The sequence below is a fragment of the Poecilia mexicana genome, unplaced genomic scaffold (genome assembly GCF_051168715.1).
Source record: "Poecilia mexicana isolate PSO_F unplaced genomic scaffold, ASM5116871v1 scaffold_17, whole genome shotgun sequence".
Taxonomy (NCBI): Eukaryota; Metazoa; Chordata; class Actinopteri; order Cyprinodontiformes; family Poeciliidae; genus Poecilia; species Poecilia mexicana.
Window position 1 is genome coordinate 23,940,051 of NW_028263386.1, and position 17,450 is coordinate 23,957,500.

A 17,450-nucleotide genomic window follows, 5' to 3' on the forward strand; every position below is an offset into this window, starting at 1 on the left:
TTCTGAATCCGCCCTCGTCCCCAGGGTGGCGTTTGGTCAAACCTTTTCCCTCAACCTGAAATAAACTTTTGTGAAATCACTGCCTTTGTTGGAACACCGTGCTTAAAGCAGCTCTAGATTGACCCAGCGGAAAATTGGCAACCAAATATTGAGGCTAAATCTATGAATTTTAGTATAGAGAGCTGCCACAACATCAGCATCGATGCTTCTGTTATTTAATAGTTTACATAAACACCCTTGACGTAGATTTTCCAGGGTCAGGGGTAAAATGAATTTATGTGCAGCCTTTGGACTCTGCTTGTGTAAATCCAAGGAGGCGTAAGGGAGCATCTCGCTGCCACACCAATAAAGATAAACAGCAGAGCTTAAAAACTCCTTCCTCCTGGCCATATAGCTTCACTCAGGAGTTCAACCCTGACTGTCACGTTTTTCTGCTCACTGGATCAGCAAGTCAAATTTAAGACCTAAGATGTCTTTAATCCCACTTTGAATTAAATCGAAGCCCCCAAAAATATAAATATAGGAGATGGTCGGAGGATCTTGCTGTATTACAATCAAGCATGGCATATATTGATAAATTTCTGAATGTTTGTGGCTGTGGATGTTTGTGTGCTTCTCACACTGTATGTCGTCTCCTTTCTAAAATGATGACCTACGTCATTTTTAAAAAAACCAAAAATAATTTGGGCGGAAAAAAGAAAAAAAAAATCGCCACCTCTTTTTATTCCCACAAGATTTTTTAGGCAAAAAATAAAACAAAACACTTTTGGCGAAAACATTTACTCGAGCCATTATTTTTAGTAATGTGACGGTATGTTTCTTTACAGCCTTAATCTCCAAATGTCAAGTTTAAAAGTAGGTTTTTTTATGCGCATAACATCGTTCAGGCAGCTGGCTATAAATTTGTACTTACCCATAACAGACAAAAAGAAAAAAGAGGCCACCTAGCAAGTGTCCATTAGCAGCTAGTTACCAGTAGCGCAACCGTCTCGTGTCACACAAGGGTGAAGATGTCTGCGCGTGACTCAGACTTTTCCCTGACATAAAACTTTGGGAGAATATACGAGATTAAATTGTCCTGCCACGACAGGTTTAAGATTTGTGATTAACATGTTTAAGACCAAAAGTTTTTTCATGACTTCTTATGTGGCGCAAAAAGTGGGTATGCACTATGAAAGGCATAGGGGCGCTGCACTACAGGGGGCGCCAAAACAGTGATGGAAAATGATTCCTACTCAATAACGTGCTGAGGAATAAGTTCTTTTTTTTTTAACCTTTTATTCACCAGCGTCACTGTGATCAGGCTCTGCTAAAGAACTCCCGGTAAGTCCAGCATCTCTAAACACAGTCCTGAATATGCTAACATCAGTAACAAAAATGTCTACTTGGAATAATCTGGTGGCTGCTGTAGTTGTCAGTATCTTAACACACCCAAACCACAGCAGCAGTTTCTGTCCGGTTTATTGGTAAAGTCCCTCATCATTGTTAATATTGATCCCGCCTCATTATCTGAGTGAAACTGCGCCACAGCATTTATTACTAATTGATGGAAGACACGCCTTGGAAACAAACATGGGTCTTATCCGTTTATCCGCTATAAATAAACAGCACAGGTATGTGTGCCAGCTTGTTGGTGAGCAACGAGCAGAAGTGATGACTCAATGTTCTCCCTGTCCTGGATTAGACATCGTGTCCCCCTCCCTCTCTTCAGCGACTCCGCCAAAGACAAGCGAAACTTCAATAAAACAACACAGTTTGGGTTAATAAGTGTATTGTTCAGAAGCCAAAAACAAAAAGACATTTGAATGCAATCTTTCGGAGACAGAGTGAACAAACATTAAATACTGAACATCTAGGTTATAATTGGCAAGATAACGTTTTCAAAAGGTTTACAAAACTCCACTTTTGGATTTTATGACTAGATCACAATTTTCTACTGTCATTTAGGTAAAATTAACAATTCAAAATCAGCCGGTGGTTCTTTTTTAAAAAAAAAAAAAAAATCACAATCTTAAATAAAAGAGGCAAAAACAGTAGTCTGTGGTGCCCAGTCTCTCCTGATTTAATCATTTGTTTAAGACTTAAATCAATGTTTGATTAAAGACAAGTGCATTGCTGCGGCAGAAATCAAATCTGTTAGAGCAAAAAGAAGAAGAAAAAGAAAAGTAGTCGCAGTTGGAAGCACATTTGCAAAGAAGAAATTCATTAAGCCCTGCAAAGGCCACCCACGTTTTAGCAGCTTTCACATTCAAGTCATTCCAAGGAGTTTCAGCTTTGGCTTGACTGGCACGCTGAACCAAGAGAGAGCATGAAGTTTTGTTTAGACGGCAATAACACATCAGATCCTATTTTATGTTATTTTTTTAGTAATTTAAATGAGTCCTATGAGATTCCAAACAGATAACTGCAGAGATCCTCTTTTCTACACAACAATAACACATAAAATGTAAACAGAAACTCTTAAGTGTTTGAAAGCTAAAGGTGAATCTTTTTTACTCCTCTCAGAAGTGAACTTCCACATTCACTTTAGAGTTTATCTAAAACTTCCTACTTGGATTGGATTCATAGTACAACATTCAACTTCAGTTCTTCTGCAGATAACAACTAGGTGAATGAGTGAGAATTTAGAGAAGGTTCTCTTCTCCGTACACGGTTGATTTAAAGCTCACTCCCACTAAGATAAGGATAAATAACCCTTGGAACACTGCAGAGAAACTGTGGCTTGTGGCATAATTCTGGGTGGGGTGTCCAAACTATTTGACATGTGGGTCAACGTTGTAGATTTAAAAGTAGCTGCTGAACAACAACAAAAAAAAAACCCACCCTAAAATCAGGCAAATAAAAGTAGCCCAAAATTCATTATAGATTCAAAATGTGAAAGCAATTTTTACGACTGTGTATTAGGGTCATTGTAGATAGAAAAAAAAAAGGACATTTCCACCATTCTATAAAAAAAAATTCAAAAGAAATTTTTTGACATCTGAAATCAAAGATTTTTTTTTTTAGAGATTATTCTCAAAATGTAATCTTTTTGGCATCAATTTATTACTTACTACTACTTTAATTTTGCTGTACTAAAAGAAAGACGTATAGTTTTTAATTTCTTTTGGGCTCGGTCGAATACATTTATTTTCAAGAATTAGAACAGACCTTGGGCCACTTTCTTTCAAAAATAGTTGATATATTTAGCCAAGTTTAAAACAAAGTAAAAGCTGGTTTGGGTGCAGCCAAGTTGGCTTTTCAATAAAATAATAACTTTGTTTAATCTTTTGTTAAAACTTGGTTATAAGAAAGCAAATACTTTGTGTTATACATTACATTTTCCTGTTATGTTGGTAACAATTTTTACCCTGATTACAATTTAAAAGTCTCCATCTGCATCCACCGGTCAACTTCGTATCATTCTTGAATTGCAGTTGGGGGACAAGTGGCTCCGGGGCCGCACTTCGGACACCTCCGTCTTAAACCAATCCTCTCATCAGAATTATCTCATCAGTAATATCTGCTGGTTTCCAGCAGATATTACTCAAAAAAAAAAAAAAAAAGGATTGCAGTCGGGGGGGAATTTTTATAGCCTGATCTTTGTCCTGAAAGACCGAACTCAGGTAACGGAAAAATAGGTCACAATGTTCAGGAGCAACCCAGGAACTACAGAGGTCAAAGCTGACTGTAAACTCTCGTTTTTCCAATATTTTAGCATCTACGCTGCTCATAAACCAAGTATTTTTTGGTCTGGTTTCAAGAGCAAATATCTTAGTGTTATCGAAATAAGACAAAACTCACTTACATGGGACTTTTCAGCAAGAAACAGGAGCTTAATTCAAGTAAATAATTCCTTAATACTGATGAAAAATTTCTAGTTTCATTGACAGATTATTTCACTTATAACAAGATTTTTTTTTTCCATTTTATAGGTGAAACAATTTGCCAGTGGAAGAAATATGTTTTCAACAGTATTAGGGAATTATTTACTTAAAACAAGCTCCTATGTCTTGATGAAAAGTTACTTGTAAGTGAGTTTTGTCTTATTTTAAGTGTAATAAGATATTAGCACTAGAAACTAGACCAAAAATACTTGCAAAAGTGCAAAAGCTATGAAACCAACTATTTTAAATGAATCTGGTAAGAGTGGAAAAAATATCCATCCAGACTTTCACCTGATAGCTTTTCTACAATGTCCTAAAGAGCTTTAAAGCAAATACTGAAGGGTGTGTATGAATATATTTGATCCAGTTTGTATAAATTTGTATTTTGAAGGAATTTCCTTCAAACTTCTGTTTAAAAGAAAAAAAAATCGAAATTGAATTTGCACATCGTATCAAAAATACCAAACATTTGCTCGTGTATGTAAACTTCTGATCGGAACCCCATGTCGATGTCCAGATAAAGGAGCAAATAATTATTATTTGCTCCATTATTTGAGTCATGCTGGTCAGAATTCGTCCAAGTCACAGAAAATAAACCGAGCGCAAAAGCTGGTAGAGTGTAATACAACACGAGTTCTTGTGTGGGTGCAACTAACACAAAGGCTTTTTTTCCTCCCTTTTTTATAGAAAAATGTCACCAATGTCAAACTGAAACAAGGTTTAAAAATCTGGTTTCATAAATGAAACTAAACTAAAATCATAGCACGTCAAAACTGACCTAATCTGGTCAAAAGAATAATAAAAGATCATTTCTGCCATGTTCAGAAAGTTCCAGAAAAGTGTCTGAATCTTCCTTGTACACAGAAACACTTAACACCTTGCAGCAGGATTCACACTGCAGCTGGCCATTTTCCAGAACACTAACTGGAAAATAACTTAGTGAAGTAAAAGATATAAATGAAGTTTGTACGATGTAAAGAGAGCTGGGAAACACTGAAATATTTCTGCTATAAGGTGGTGGAAACGTTTTCTAGGAGCCTACAACCTTGGAGAGTGGGCAGCTGCTGAGTGAGGTCACTTAAAAGACTCAAAACTAAAACTAAACCTTCATGAAATCACTTCCTTTCACAGGAGTTGTGCTGAGGTTTGACTCTGATGTCAACGCAGCACCACGTCTAAGCTCACAATCACACTCCTATTTAACAAAGCGAAAATGTGCAAGTCTCAATTTTCTGCAAGGTGTTTTATGAAGCAACATTTTCTGGCCTCTTGAGCAGCGCGCTGTATTTCAGAGGCACTTCATCCGCCTTGAGCTGCACGTCCACCACAGAGAAGATGGAAATTACCTGGAGAGAAAAAAAAATGCCATCGATTTGCTTCCATGTCATCTTGATACATATTTGCTTTTATGTCAACTTTCTCAAATATAAGGTAAAATAAACACTACGGACGCGCCAATCCAGTTTTTTCACTTCCGATACCGATAACTGAAGTTTAGTATCAGCCGGAACCAATCAGATACAGAAAATCAACTCAAAATTGACTTAAGAAGTTTCTCTTTTTTTTTAAAGTGGACATATATGTAATAAATCACACATTAATTTAATAACCCTGCACACTTAAATACACCAATAGATGTACGCCAATGTAAAAGAAACTGAAACTGACTAAAACAGTCGGCTACATAATGAAGAAACGTAAAAAAAAAAACTGCAACAAACTTTCTTTCAAATGGTTCAGAAAGTTAAATTAGGAATTGTAAATATAATGTAAAATAAGTAATAAAGCATGACGCCGCATAGAATTGGACTGAATAGATCTGGAACGGAGACATTGTCACCAAAACCCGATCTACAATTTTTTTTCAATACCGGGAACAATATGGATAGATACCAATATTAAAATCGGATCGGTGCATCTTTAATAAAAACATCCAAAGAAGAATAATTTTTTTTTTTTTAATTAAATGCAGTTAAAGAAAAAAAAAAGAACCACAGTCCTTTATGTAACTGGTTTCCTGAAGAAGCCTATATGTTGTTCAAGAGCAATATTTGTGTTTATGGGGTTGTGATTGCTGTGTCATATGATTGCAAATGTACAGTTACCTAGAAAGAATGCAAAGAAGTTATACTGTTTTTATCATTACTTTTATAATTATCACATTAGTGTCACACAATATCGCTTACCTAAAAGCTGTCAAAATTTACAATTTGTCAGGGTCCTGAAAAAGTTTAAGGCTAAAAGTGCCATTTCTTTGCTTGCAAATGTAAATAACAGGGTGTAAATTTAATAAAAAGGGATTTTCTCATCATTAGTTCCTTTGGACCTTTGACCTTATCAATAAATCAGATTTGAACCTTTGAACACGAAACCCAATAACCTACCATTTGCAGTTTTCTATGTTGGTTTATTAACGCTAAGCACGTTAATTGTCAATATAAAACACAAAGTTATTATTTTACTGAAGTATTTTAATCATGCTTTTATCATCTTCATATTAAAAGTTGGTAAAGAGAAATGGAAATCATCAATAATTGGTATTGGAAGGTAAAAGCCATAAAAATCTTTAGTGTATATCTAAACTCTAACATAATTTGTAAAAAGAGAATGAACATTTTAAAGATGTAAATAAGAATAAATCATGGAGTAAAAAATAAATACTACAGAGTTTGACTTTTTTTAAACTAAGAAATATGAGTTAAAGAGTGAGAACATTTGTTCAAACTTATTAAAATGAGTCGTGTTACTGAAAATGTAAAATATGTTAAATAGTGTAATAATGTAAAAACTTAAAATTGTGGCAACAATTTATTTATTTATTTTTTTACATTTTTTTATCTAATCTAATTCCTAAAGACAGTTAATAAAACTTATCTAAAGTTGTAGCAATAGTTTAATATTTTTTAACTTGACAGTTAAAGTTGATCTAATTTAACCGAGTTAAAGAAGCAACAAGGAAACTAGACTGACTCAAGTTGAGTCAGCAAATATATAAATATATATTTTTTTGTTGGTGTATAATTCACTGAGAACCAGAAAACCGATGATATTAGAAACTAAATGTGTTTGTTCTTGTTCTCACCTGCTCCACAGGGGAACTTTCTTCATCGTCACTCGTCCAGACCAGCAGGAGCTGCGGGACCTTCTCCACCTTCTGGAAGCGGTACGAGTCCAGGCCCGCGATGGACTGACAGAGAAGAGAAATGAGTAAAAAATAATAAAAAAATCGCTTCATAAAAACGCCACTTGTTACTGTAAAAAATGACTCCCTGGAAGGTTTTAGAGGCAATGTGTGAAAGAAATGGTCATAGTAACATCTCAGACAAAAAGAAAAAAAAAAGTGAAAATAATACGCAGCAAAAATACATTAAAAAAAATGTGATTAAACCAGTATGAGTGATGTTGTTTGAGCTGACTTTGCAGTAGATCCGTTTCTGGACTCCGTATTTGAGAACCAGAACGTCAAAGGACTTATCCAGCACACCCATCACCATGGCTTTGGACTCCAGAGGGCCGCACTCCTGTGGAGCAAAACAACAAAACGCATTTACATGAGGGCTTTTATTTTAACACCCATTTCACTGCTTTACATAAACACACAGCAGGGATCCATGAAGCATTTGGGCTGCAGAGTGAAAATAATTGAAAACATTACTAGGTCGTGCCTGAAACTGCCCTAAAGCGCCATAGGATGTATGCTGGACTCCATTTTATCCTCCCATATTATGAATATATTGGCCACAGGAGGTCCACCGTAGTGTACTGAACTATTTGATAAGCATGGTGGAGGCAGCATCATGCTGTAAATGTGTTTCACTGCCAGTGGTCTTGATGTTTTGCACAAAATAGATTAAATATTGAACTGAATTCAATTCAAAAAATCTTAAGACAGAAATTGTGGCCATGTTAAAAAAAAGTAAAAAAGCCGTAACATCACGAGAAGAAAGTCATGATATTACAAGAGTAAAGTCAATGTTTAGAGAATAAAGTTGAAACCAGAAGGAAGTCATTTTAAAATGACTTTATTCTCATAACTCTAAGACTTTACTCTAGTAAAATTATGATTTTATTCTCATAATTTCAGTTTTAGCGCGGCCTATTACTCCGCTGTAGAAAAGAAATGGTGTTGGAACTTGTGTATAATTTTCATCAGAGTCTTTGATGTTGACAGATGTGGGGAAGAAGTTCCATGGTGCCATTTTTTCCACTTCAGCTCCTGACCCCTGAAATGTCTGTACACACCACTGCCCATAATAAACAGCTTACTGCAGCCTTCCTACTAAAACATGTCATTTGTGATTCCACAGTCGAAATACGAGTATGAAGCATAATCATATTTTGTTATCGTTTCTTCAATGGAAATCAAAAACTTTGTGTCGCCCACCTTCACAAACACTCCGAAGTAAAGCTCAGAGCTGAGCTCCTGCACTTTCTTGGACAAAGTCTTCTTATCGTTGCAGTGCAATGCCCGTATTTGGACTTCCTCTGCCGACAGGCCCAAACGAGGCCCCAGGTCTGCGTGCAAACGTTCAGCAATGAAAGACAAACGTTACAAACATGGCGAATAAAGAAAAAGCACGTGAAGACGATAAAGGAGAAACAGTGGCAGACAGAAATCAAAACAAATGCATCAGGTGATCTGAAGGTCTGGGTGTGTTTTTCTGTCCCTCGTTCAGACAACAGAGGCAGCCTTTTTTTTTTCCACGTCGTTTGTGGGACGTACTCAGAGACGCCGCCAGCAGCCGGTGCACGATGATGTCAGGGTAGCGCCTGATGGGCGATGTGAAGTGTGTGTAGAGGGGAACGTTGAGAGCGTAGTGATGAAAATGTTCCTTCAGCAGCTTCGTACCGGTACAGAAGTACAAGGCCAGCTGAGGACACAAACAGCACAAGTCATTACTGCGCTTTCCTTCGTATCGGTAACGCTAATGGTGATGGAGCCAGGGGGAAACATTCAATCAGAGCAAAAACGCTTCTTGAAATCCTCATTTCCCATTACAGAAAGTGTTTTTCCTCCCTTTTAAAATCAGTATTAAAAAAAAAAAAAAAAAAGATATACATTTTCAAAGTTCTCTTTCCCCCCCGAAAAAGGCTTTATAGTTTTACAGGACATGCTGACACGGACAAATCTGTTGTTATTCTGGAGAAACAGGTTTAAAAAAAATAACTAAAAACCACCATTAAATTTAGTAAATTTAGTAGTGTTTTACTGAGGAGTATCATTTCACATTAAATGTTGAAGAAAAATCCAATCCATATTTTTCAAAAGTCGAATTATAATGGAAAATAAATATTTTTTTCAAAGTAATTATTATGAGTACTTGGGAGAGTCTTACATCAATCTAACTGAAGCATTTGCAATTAATTGAAGCTTTAAATGGTTAGTGAATCGATGTTCTAGTAATCTGTGACTTTCTTGGGTGTAAATATGACGTGACACAGATGGGTCCATCTCTCATGTCTGGAAGTGATCCATAGTCATCTTTAGATTAAAAAAAAATTAATCTGTTAAGCTCACTGTTGCAGGTAGGCGTGGCCTTTCGGAGGTCAGCAACTCTCCATAGCAACCACTACCTACTATCAATACCAAGCGGTTGTCACAGAACAATGCTAGGAAAAAATAAATAAATATATATATATATATATATATATAATTTTTTTTCTGTCCTACCATCACAAATGTAAAACATGGAGTTTGTGTGCTTTGGTTAAATAAGAGTAGGATTGAGTTTTCCTAAAAAGTAGCCTTTGGAATGAAGCTGTTTGTTTATGCCAATAATAAAACTCTTAAATAGAAGAAGAATGGTGACAAGTTCTGACCTGCATGGGTCTGGAGCACATGTTATTAAGGACTTGTCTCCTGTAGACCGAGTACTCGTCATCTCCATAAATGGCACAGAGGCTCTTCTGTTGGATGGAGAAACACAAGAGACATTTTACTGAGCACCGTAAGACAGATTTAGCTCATTTAAAAAACAAAAAAACAAACAAAAAAAAAAACAGAACAGCTTTTCACCATTTCTTATTTCTAAAAAAATAAAGCTACTGACGTGTATGGTTCCTGCAGACGTGAAGTCCATGTTCAGGCCCAACTGGTTGCACAGAACCTCCAGCTCCTTCACCAGCTTGGCTTTGGGTGGCGGGTGGTGCCGCAGCAGCGCCAGCGTAGGGAACGTCCTGTAAATGTGGGTCGCTACGGCCATGTTGGCCAGCAGCATGAACTCCTCCACCAGCCTAAAACAACAACACGACTAATTCAGAGACGTTTCTCCAAAAAACAAAACAAAAAAAAAAACGTTTAACGCTTTTCCAAACATGAGGTGAAAAATGAGTTCAATAGAGGATTCTCACTTGTTGCAGTCTCTGTATTCGTAAATGTAACAACCTTGGGGCATCATGGTCTCTTTGTCAAGTGTGAAAGAAAGTTTCGGCTGAAACAAACAGAACATGAAACACTCAGTTGGATCTGGGTTTGGATGATTGACTACCGCCTCAATAATGGATCACTTTGTTTAACTGCAGAAATAAATTCCTTGGAGTTTAGAGCTGGGACAAAAAAACATCAAGGGATGAGGACGTTCTTGCTCCACACGGCTGCTGTTGGAGCCAACAGTGAAATGCGCTGACCTGGTCCAGTCTAAGAGCGCCCCCTAGAAAGCGCTGAGCTCGGAGGTTCTTGGCGATAGAGTGCAGGTGGAGCACGGCCTGGTGGATCTCGTCGACGGTGTGCTCGGCGTCGATGGGCGGAAGCTCGTCGGGAGGGAATAACCTCTCGGGAGCCTCGATCAATCGCTGAGCGTCGTCGTAGCTCAGCTTCACGCAGGAGTGCATGACCGAGCGGCCGAACCACTCGTCCAGGATCTGAAGTTACAGGTTACGTTTAATTTAATGGAGCATTGCCAAAAAACGCACTTTTGTTTTTAACCGATTGCGGCTGTGGCAGGACCGCGTTTCATTCATGCATACCTTTCCCTCAGGTGTGAGTTTCCAGATGACGGAGACGGTGAGTCTGTCGGTGAGAGGATTCAGGCTGCACAGCTCCTCACACAGCAGCCTGGGCAGCATGGGCACCACCTTCAGCAAGTCAGTTGTCGTTAGTCATTTGGCGCCAAAATTTTCCACATTGTGAGAAGAATTTTGCTTAATCGTTTTCTCAATAAATTTCAATTGTCGTAAAAAAAAATAAATAAAGAACCAGACAGTATTATCAGAAATGTTACTTTTACTATTTTCATCACCGTCGGTTGCATAACAGAGTCAATAAATGTCAGTAAATTTGAAATTTTGATTAAACCCCGTTTATAATGTGCAGTTTAAATCACTCTTCCTTAAGTGGTGTCTTGAAGAAGCCTATTTCAAATGGGAATGTTTTTCAGGAGCAGTATTTGTGTTGCCAAGCAGTTTCCTAAAAAAGAAGTAGTAAATTGTTTATTATTCTAATTTTTATCATTATTGCAATAGTGTTACAAAATATCGTGATAAAAGTCAGAAGTCCATATCGCCCACCTCTACACCAAAACCTCAAAAAGAATAAAAAAATTCAAAAAAAGAAGAAAAGAAAAAAAATCAAAGAATAAAAAAGTCCAGTAAAAACATCTCACTCCAACAAACACACAACCAATATCTTTCACTGCATACTAACCATTTGAACGAGATAAACGCTGGTGGCTCTTTGGGAGGCCATGTTGTCAAGCGGGGTGCCCTCCTTCACAAAGTAGCTGACGTCAGCAATGTGAACTCCGACCTCAAAGTTGCCTGGGATTAAAAATTGCGTTTTAACTCTGCATGCTTTCAGTATCACACACAGTTGTGTGTGATACTGAAAGTGATAGACAAGTGGAGGAGAACTAACAGAGTTTAAGAGCAAAATTGCTAATCTTTCTCTGCTAATCAGCCTTCAAATATAGTGTAGCGTAGAATTTATAAAGCTGTACTTCAATTGGTACCATTAAAAAAAGGATATTTCACATTTTATTAAGATGAACATATTTAAGTTCTTGGAGCTGCAGTTTCCAAGCTCCCCCTCTCATGCGACTCACACACTCAGCTCCTTCAGACTAGCCAGCAGCAATTAGCAAACACCTGGGAGAACTGCACATCTGCCGAGTTCATGAATGGAGCTACTTCTCAGTGCAATGCTGGCAAAAACATTGTAAAACGGTTAATAGAGGAGCCATGTTGTGATGACTTTCTGAAAGTGGAGTTTCAGAAAGAGCAGGAGTTTCTAAAGGGTTAAATTCTTTAGTCATGTTTGATATATAGCATTTTTATAACAATTCAAGGTCAAAGGTTATTGATAGTTCTATAAAATGTGCCTAAGAATACATAAAACTCTCTTTAAAACAAACAAAAAAAAAGGTTAATTTTGGTAAATGCCATCATACCAAGATAACCTGGGATGTTTACTGAAGCTCATCTTACAATAAGAATCTCATATTGACTTATGCCTGGTTATTATTATGAGAAACATTTTACACTTTTCAGCTTACTTCTATGCAATAGGTTGCATCTGTCCATCTGTGACTGAATTTTACAGTAATATATAGTCTAAAGAAAGTGTGAAACTGTAGTTCCCTCTTAAAGGGGCCAACAGAGCATGATGGGCAGCAGCGTACCGTCTGGGAGTTGTTTACAAGACAGGGCGTCGTCCAGATCTCTGGCAGTGGCAGGATCGATCGTGAAGATACACTCCTTCCTAAAAAAAAAAGAAGTTAAGTAATAAATGTATTCAACATCATGAGTCATATTCCCAATGAAAACAGAATTTGGGGTTCTAACCGGAGGTCCCTCCTCTTTTCAATCTCCTCTGGTGGGATGGTCCACGGGAGCGTCTTAGGAAGACAGTCCAACACCTCTTGTGGGAACTCAGAAAAATCCACGTTGTACTCGATCATGATTCCTTCAGTCTCCGGCTCAATCTCTCCTGCTTGACCCAGGGTCTTAGCAAGTCGGCTAAGAGGAGAGAATAAAAGAACGAAAACAAAAAGTTCAAGAAATGGTAGGTAGAGCTTTTGAATACCGCCAAGTTCCTTGCTGTCATTTCAAAGTAATTCCTCACCCTTCGGCAAAGTTGCTGTCGACTGGCCAGTCGGTGATCCGGCAGATCAACAGGGTCTTGGCGAAGTCGCCCGGATTGGCTCTGAACTCCATGGGACAGTCGTCGAGTTTGACGTTTATTCGTGGCACCCGGTGGTCTACGGGAGAGAACATGGCGAAGGGCTTGTCTGGTAGGAACTTCAGGTGGCCGGTGACGGCTCGGGAGTGTTTTCTCTCAACGATGTAAACCACCTGGTAGATAAAGATAGGGGACTCCGAATTAGCATGAAGAAAACCCCTCCTGCCAATTGAAGGGTGTAGTGGAGGATCTACGATGCTGTGGGCAAGCCAAGCCTTTGAGCCCAGTGTAGAGGAGAACCCAGGAATCAGGACTGAAAATAAAAGTCTTTGCAAAGGGAACGATTGTTCTCTTGGGAGGAACTAAAATACGAAGAAAGAAGCCAATGTAGGAAACCCAACGTACTTTAGCCGTCTTTTGGAGGATGTCAGCATTGGCTTGGGGTGTTGAAGGATCTTCCAGATGTTCCCCTGAGTCAAGATGAAAGTACTAGTGTGAGTGTCTTAGTATATGATTACAACAGACGCATTATTTCTTTTTCTGCAGCTGATTTGCACCAGATGCTCTGATCCCACTCTACTCTACAGTACCCGTGTCAGCGCAAGAGACATCAGGACGTTTCCTCAGCAGTTCCTCCGGGTCGCTTGACTGGTCCTCCACTCTGACATCAGGACTCGGGCCGTGCCCTGCGCTCTTCTGGGCCGTTCGCGGCACATGCTCCGTCTGTGTGTCCGACTCACTGGTGCCATCACAGTCGGTATCAGACTTCACCACCTGCAGAGACACGTGTTCAACCTTTCACAGCAATGGAACGGACTGGAGTGTTTAACTGAGCGCTGGAGGATGTTAGAAACGTAATGTGCTGTTAAATTTATGAAAAAGTGTGGAGCTGCGGCATAGTTATAAAAGAATAAGATTTAGTAACTTTTCTATTCCATGTTCATTGCGCTTTCTAGTTTGTTTTGTAACATTATAAAATATCCTTTAACCAATTAACCACTGAGTTTTTCAACCAAAGAAGTTGGTATTTTGTGTCGTACTAACTACTGCTGATCATACTCAATGTCTCAACACCATTGAGATGTTGAGTGGGACCCAACTGATGTAAAATTATATTTGTATCCTCATCTCAGATTCATTGACATGTCATCGGCTACTCTTCCAAACAAACTCCTACATTTTTTCCATGACATTTGGAGCATTTGAAGTCTGAACATTTAACAAGTTGTGGTTGAAATCATGAACACACACGCTTCTGAAGGCGACGAAGAATTTGTGTTGTAAATTGTTAATACCCTTTAGTTTTTGCACTTCTATCAGCGCTGGTAAATAGCCTAGTTAGCTTAGCCGTCAGTGCAGGTGGTTGCCTGCACTGACGGCTTAAGATAAACACAGGGTTTCTGCAGGATTCATCAACTCAAATTTAAGACCTTTTAGGACCATCATGAATGAAATTTAAGACCTGAATCACAACAAAATGTACAATAGATATAGAGGTTCATTTTGTAAAAATGTTTTAAAATACTTTAACTAACCCATGATGAATACAATAAATATTAGCAGCTAGATAGCGGTAGCCGCAACGGCCTTGAGTCACAGAATGCAATGAAGATCTTTGCTTGGGACTCAAACTTTTGCCTGACAGAAAGGTCCCGTGAGAAAAAGCTCCCCAGAAAACGACATAGTATATGAGAGATTAAATAGTTCCACCATGACAAAATCTAACAGCTGTGATTAACGTAGTTAAGGTCAACATTAAAAATGTATTTTAAATAAATTTAAGACTTTTTAAGGATGCGCGGACACCCTGATACGTTCAGCTGGTGATTAACAAGTTTAATGAGTTCAATCTTCCTCCAACAAAACCATGTTCAGAGTTAAACAAAAATCAATCACACAAAAATCAAAAATCAATTGATTGGGGTGATATAGATGATCACCCCAATGATCATCTATATTTTTCAAACAAAAAAACGATCACTGATAGACACTTGAGGTTTCACCTTCCACTGTTCCCGAGGGAGAATCTGAATCACCACTATGTCTCCGTTAAGCGCCCTGTTGCGGGCAACAACTCCGTCCAGGAATATGTCGCGCGTGTCGTCCTGGAAACATAAAAACATGGCGCTGGTTTTCTGACTGCCTTCGTTTAAACATAAAGGACTGCACCGTAGTTCAGGGTCATACTATGAAGAGGTTTGCATTTGAACTTACAGGAGATGGAATAAAGGCTTCGTTGTAATTCTTGGGATTGATTCTTAATTGTCCCTGCAGAGGAAATAGGAAGAAATTACTCAAGCACTTCAATTAGAGATAAATAATCTCTAGTTGAGAAGGAAATGTAGTTGGGTGATAGTGCCACCTTTTTACGGCTCGTACCTGGTGAAGCTCTCCTCTTTTCAGGCCATGGGAAACCTCCTCCAAGCTCATGTAGGACTCAAACACCTGCTTCTTCGATCTCCTGTCACCTTTGTTCTTGCCCTTCTCGCCTGGAGAATTTACTCCTGTAGCCGGAAAAGATTTCACTCAGGGACATACTGACCTAATAGTGACAAAGAAGATTTATTTTTTAAGTGAGAAGGACCAAGAAATTTCCCAGAACTAACCTGCAGGCTGCTGAGGTTTTCCACTTTTACCCTGATTTGGTTTAGGACTCTGTATTTGAGGATCAGCGGATAATTTTAAAACCGCCTCCATGTTTTTCTCCGCCTCTGGTTTCTTCAGTTGGTTTTTCTTCTTTGACTTCTTCCCTTTCTCTTGCTCCTGCTCGCTTACGCCTGCGTTCGCTGTTGGGGTCTGAGGCCCGGCATACGCCTCGGCTGCCGTGGGGCCAGCGTTTCTGTTCAGATCATCCCTCTTCTTTTGCTGTTTCTGGTGTTTCTTTGGGCCGTTGCTTCGCGAACAGGCAAGCTCCTCTCCGGATTCGATGTCTCCGTCCTGGCTGGTGGTGGTGTCCCTCCTCTGGCCCCGTCGTTGTCTCTCATTCACACCCGGCTTCCTTTCGCACTCCCGCTGGTCACAGTGAGTGCTTAACTTCTCCATATACAAGGACAGTGAACTCTCTTCCCCTTTGTTTTTTGAGGAGGACGGAGAGAAGTCGCTTGAGTCGGGGAACTCGATCAGCACATGGTCCTTTTTTTGTTGTGGCAAGTTAAGCCTGTCACTGTGGGCTTGGAGCGACGCACTGGAGTCGTTTGCCTCTTTTTGGGTTAACGAGTCCTGTGCGTACTGTGCTAGGTAGGAAGTGAACATACTGCTGCGGTGCTGGCTAAGCAGCCTGGCGTAGGCGTCTTTTGGAGGAGGGGTCGCCGACTGATTCTGGCTGCGCCTCATCCCTTGATTCCTCTTGGCCTTGTTAGACTGCTGAGCAGGATCCATAAGACAGTCCTTAAAGGGGCTTTTTCTGCCACGACATGAAAACAATGAACAGTTGATATCTTGGTAGATGTCAAGCAAAAAAATAAAAAATAAATAAAGTTAAAAAATATAGATGAAAAAGGGTAAAGACATTTATGCCAGAGGACATAAATAACCACGAAACAAAGCTACGTGAAGATTACTTTCTTGAAGATAATTGATGATAATAATGCCAGTAAATTAAGATATTATTTTAAAGTAAATAATTATTCAACTCTAACTAGTCATTGTTAAACCGATATGCTTGTCGGATGTGCCTGTTGCACCGACAATCTGTGGTATTTTATTGATGTTGTCAGAAAAATTTTATATCTAGTGCAATGTGACTAGCGTTGCAAACAATCGACTTAATATTAATTGTTGGTTTACTAAATTGAAATTAGCCCAAAACTAAACTTGATTAAAATGCTGCGGTGAGGCAGTAGAGAGCTGTGCATTCAGTAAAACTGAGCAAACCTCAGTGTGATATAAACAAAGCCCTGCAGGTTATTATTTAACCTTCATCCAGGGAAAATGGAAGCAGCTGTTTGACTTGCTTTTGTAACTTGGGCACAATGAAGCTTGGGAGCACCTGCTATTCATTCGTCATGTTTCAATTCGAGAAAACGGATAAAAAATACTTAAACATGGACATTGGACCCAAGAAGAGGCAGTAAACACTACGCTTTAATCGCAGATAACACAAAAACGTCACCATTCAACTATCTCCAGTTTAAATGGCTCTGTTCATTTGTTAACAGTTAGCAATGAATGAGCTACTTTAAACGTCAAATTGTTGCTTAAACCTTCACTGCCGACGTCCCTTGTCTGAGAGAAAATGACATGCTTTGCAGTAAAGAAGAAGGGAAACAATGTAACGACTGTCAAAGTATCAGATAAAGATATTACCTCTCGTTGACTGTGATGTAAATTATATGAAGCTAACTTTTGTTGCTAGAACGTTGCAACGATACCATGCACTCACTTCCTCCGTCGTCATTGGTTGGTTATGTACACGCTGCATTTGAGTGCTATGGAAAATGTAGGAATTCTCAACGAACAGTCGCGAACGT

At 38.9% G+C, this 17,450-nt stretch overlaps 1 protein-coding gene across 3 annotated transcripts; it reads right to left on the reverse strand.

Moving 5' to 3' along the window:
• Positions 1 to 1,754: 1,754 nt before the first annotated feature.
• dis3l2 (DIS3 like 3'-5' exoribonuclease 2) lies at positions 1,755 to 17,375 on the reverse strand. 3 transcript variants are annotated; one of them, XM_015004446.2, is made up of 21 exons: positions 17,287 to 17,375; positions 15,588 to 16,384; positions 15,361 to 15,485; positions 15,196 to 15,249; positions 14,985 to 15,086; positions 13,572 to 13,755; positions 13,387 to 13,451; positions 12,925 to 13,154; positions 12,645 to 12,818; positions 12,482 to 12,561; positions 11,509 to 11,621; positions 10,833 to 10,940; positions 10,494 to 10,727; positions 10,218 to 10,297; positions 9,917 to 10,100; positions 9,687 to 9,773; positions 8,590 to 8,737; positions 8,251 to 8,381; positions 7,283 to 7,387; positions 6,949 to 7,053; positions 1,755 to 5,212 (listed from the first exon to the last, which is right to left on the reverse strand). In XM_015004446.2, the coding sequence occupies exons 2-21, from the start codon at positions 16,357 to 16,359 to the stop codon at positions 5,111 to 5,113; spliced, it is 3,183 nt and encodes a 1,060-aa protein (XP_014859932.2). In that variant the 5' UTR covers positions 16,360 to 16,384; positions 17,287 to 17,375; the 3' UTR covers positions 1,755 to 5,110. The 3 variants fall into 3 exon arrangements, with proteins under 3 accessions (XP_014859932.2, XP_014859933.2, XP_087870785.1); XM_015004447.2 differs by lacking the exon at positions 17,287 to 17,375 and having other exon boundaries at positions 15,588 to 16,705; XM_088014659.1 differs by lacking the exon at positions 1,755 to 5,212 and having other exon boundaries at positions 6,607 to 7,053.
• Positions 17,376 to 17,450: the final 75 nt, after the last annotated feature.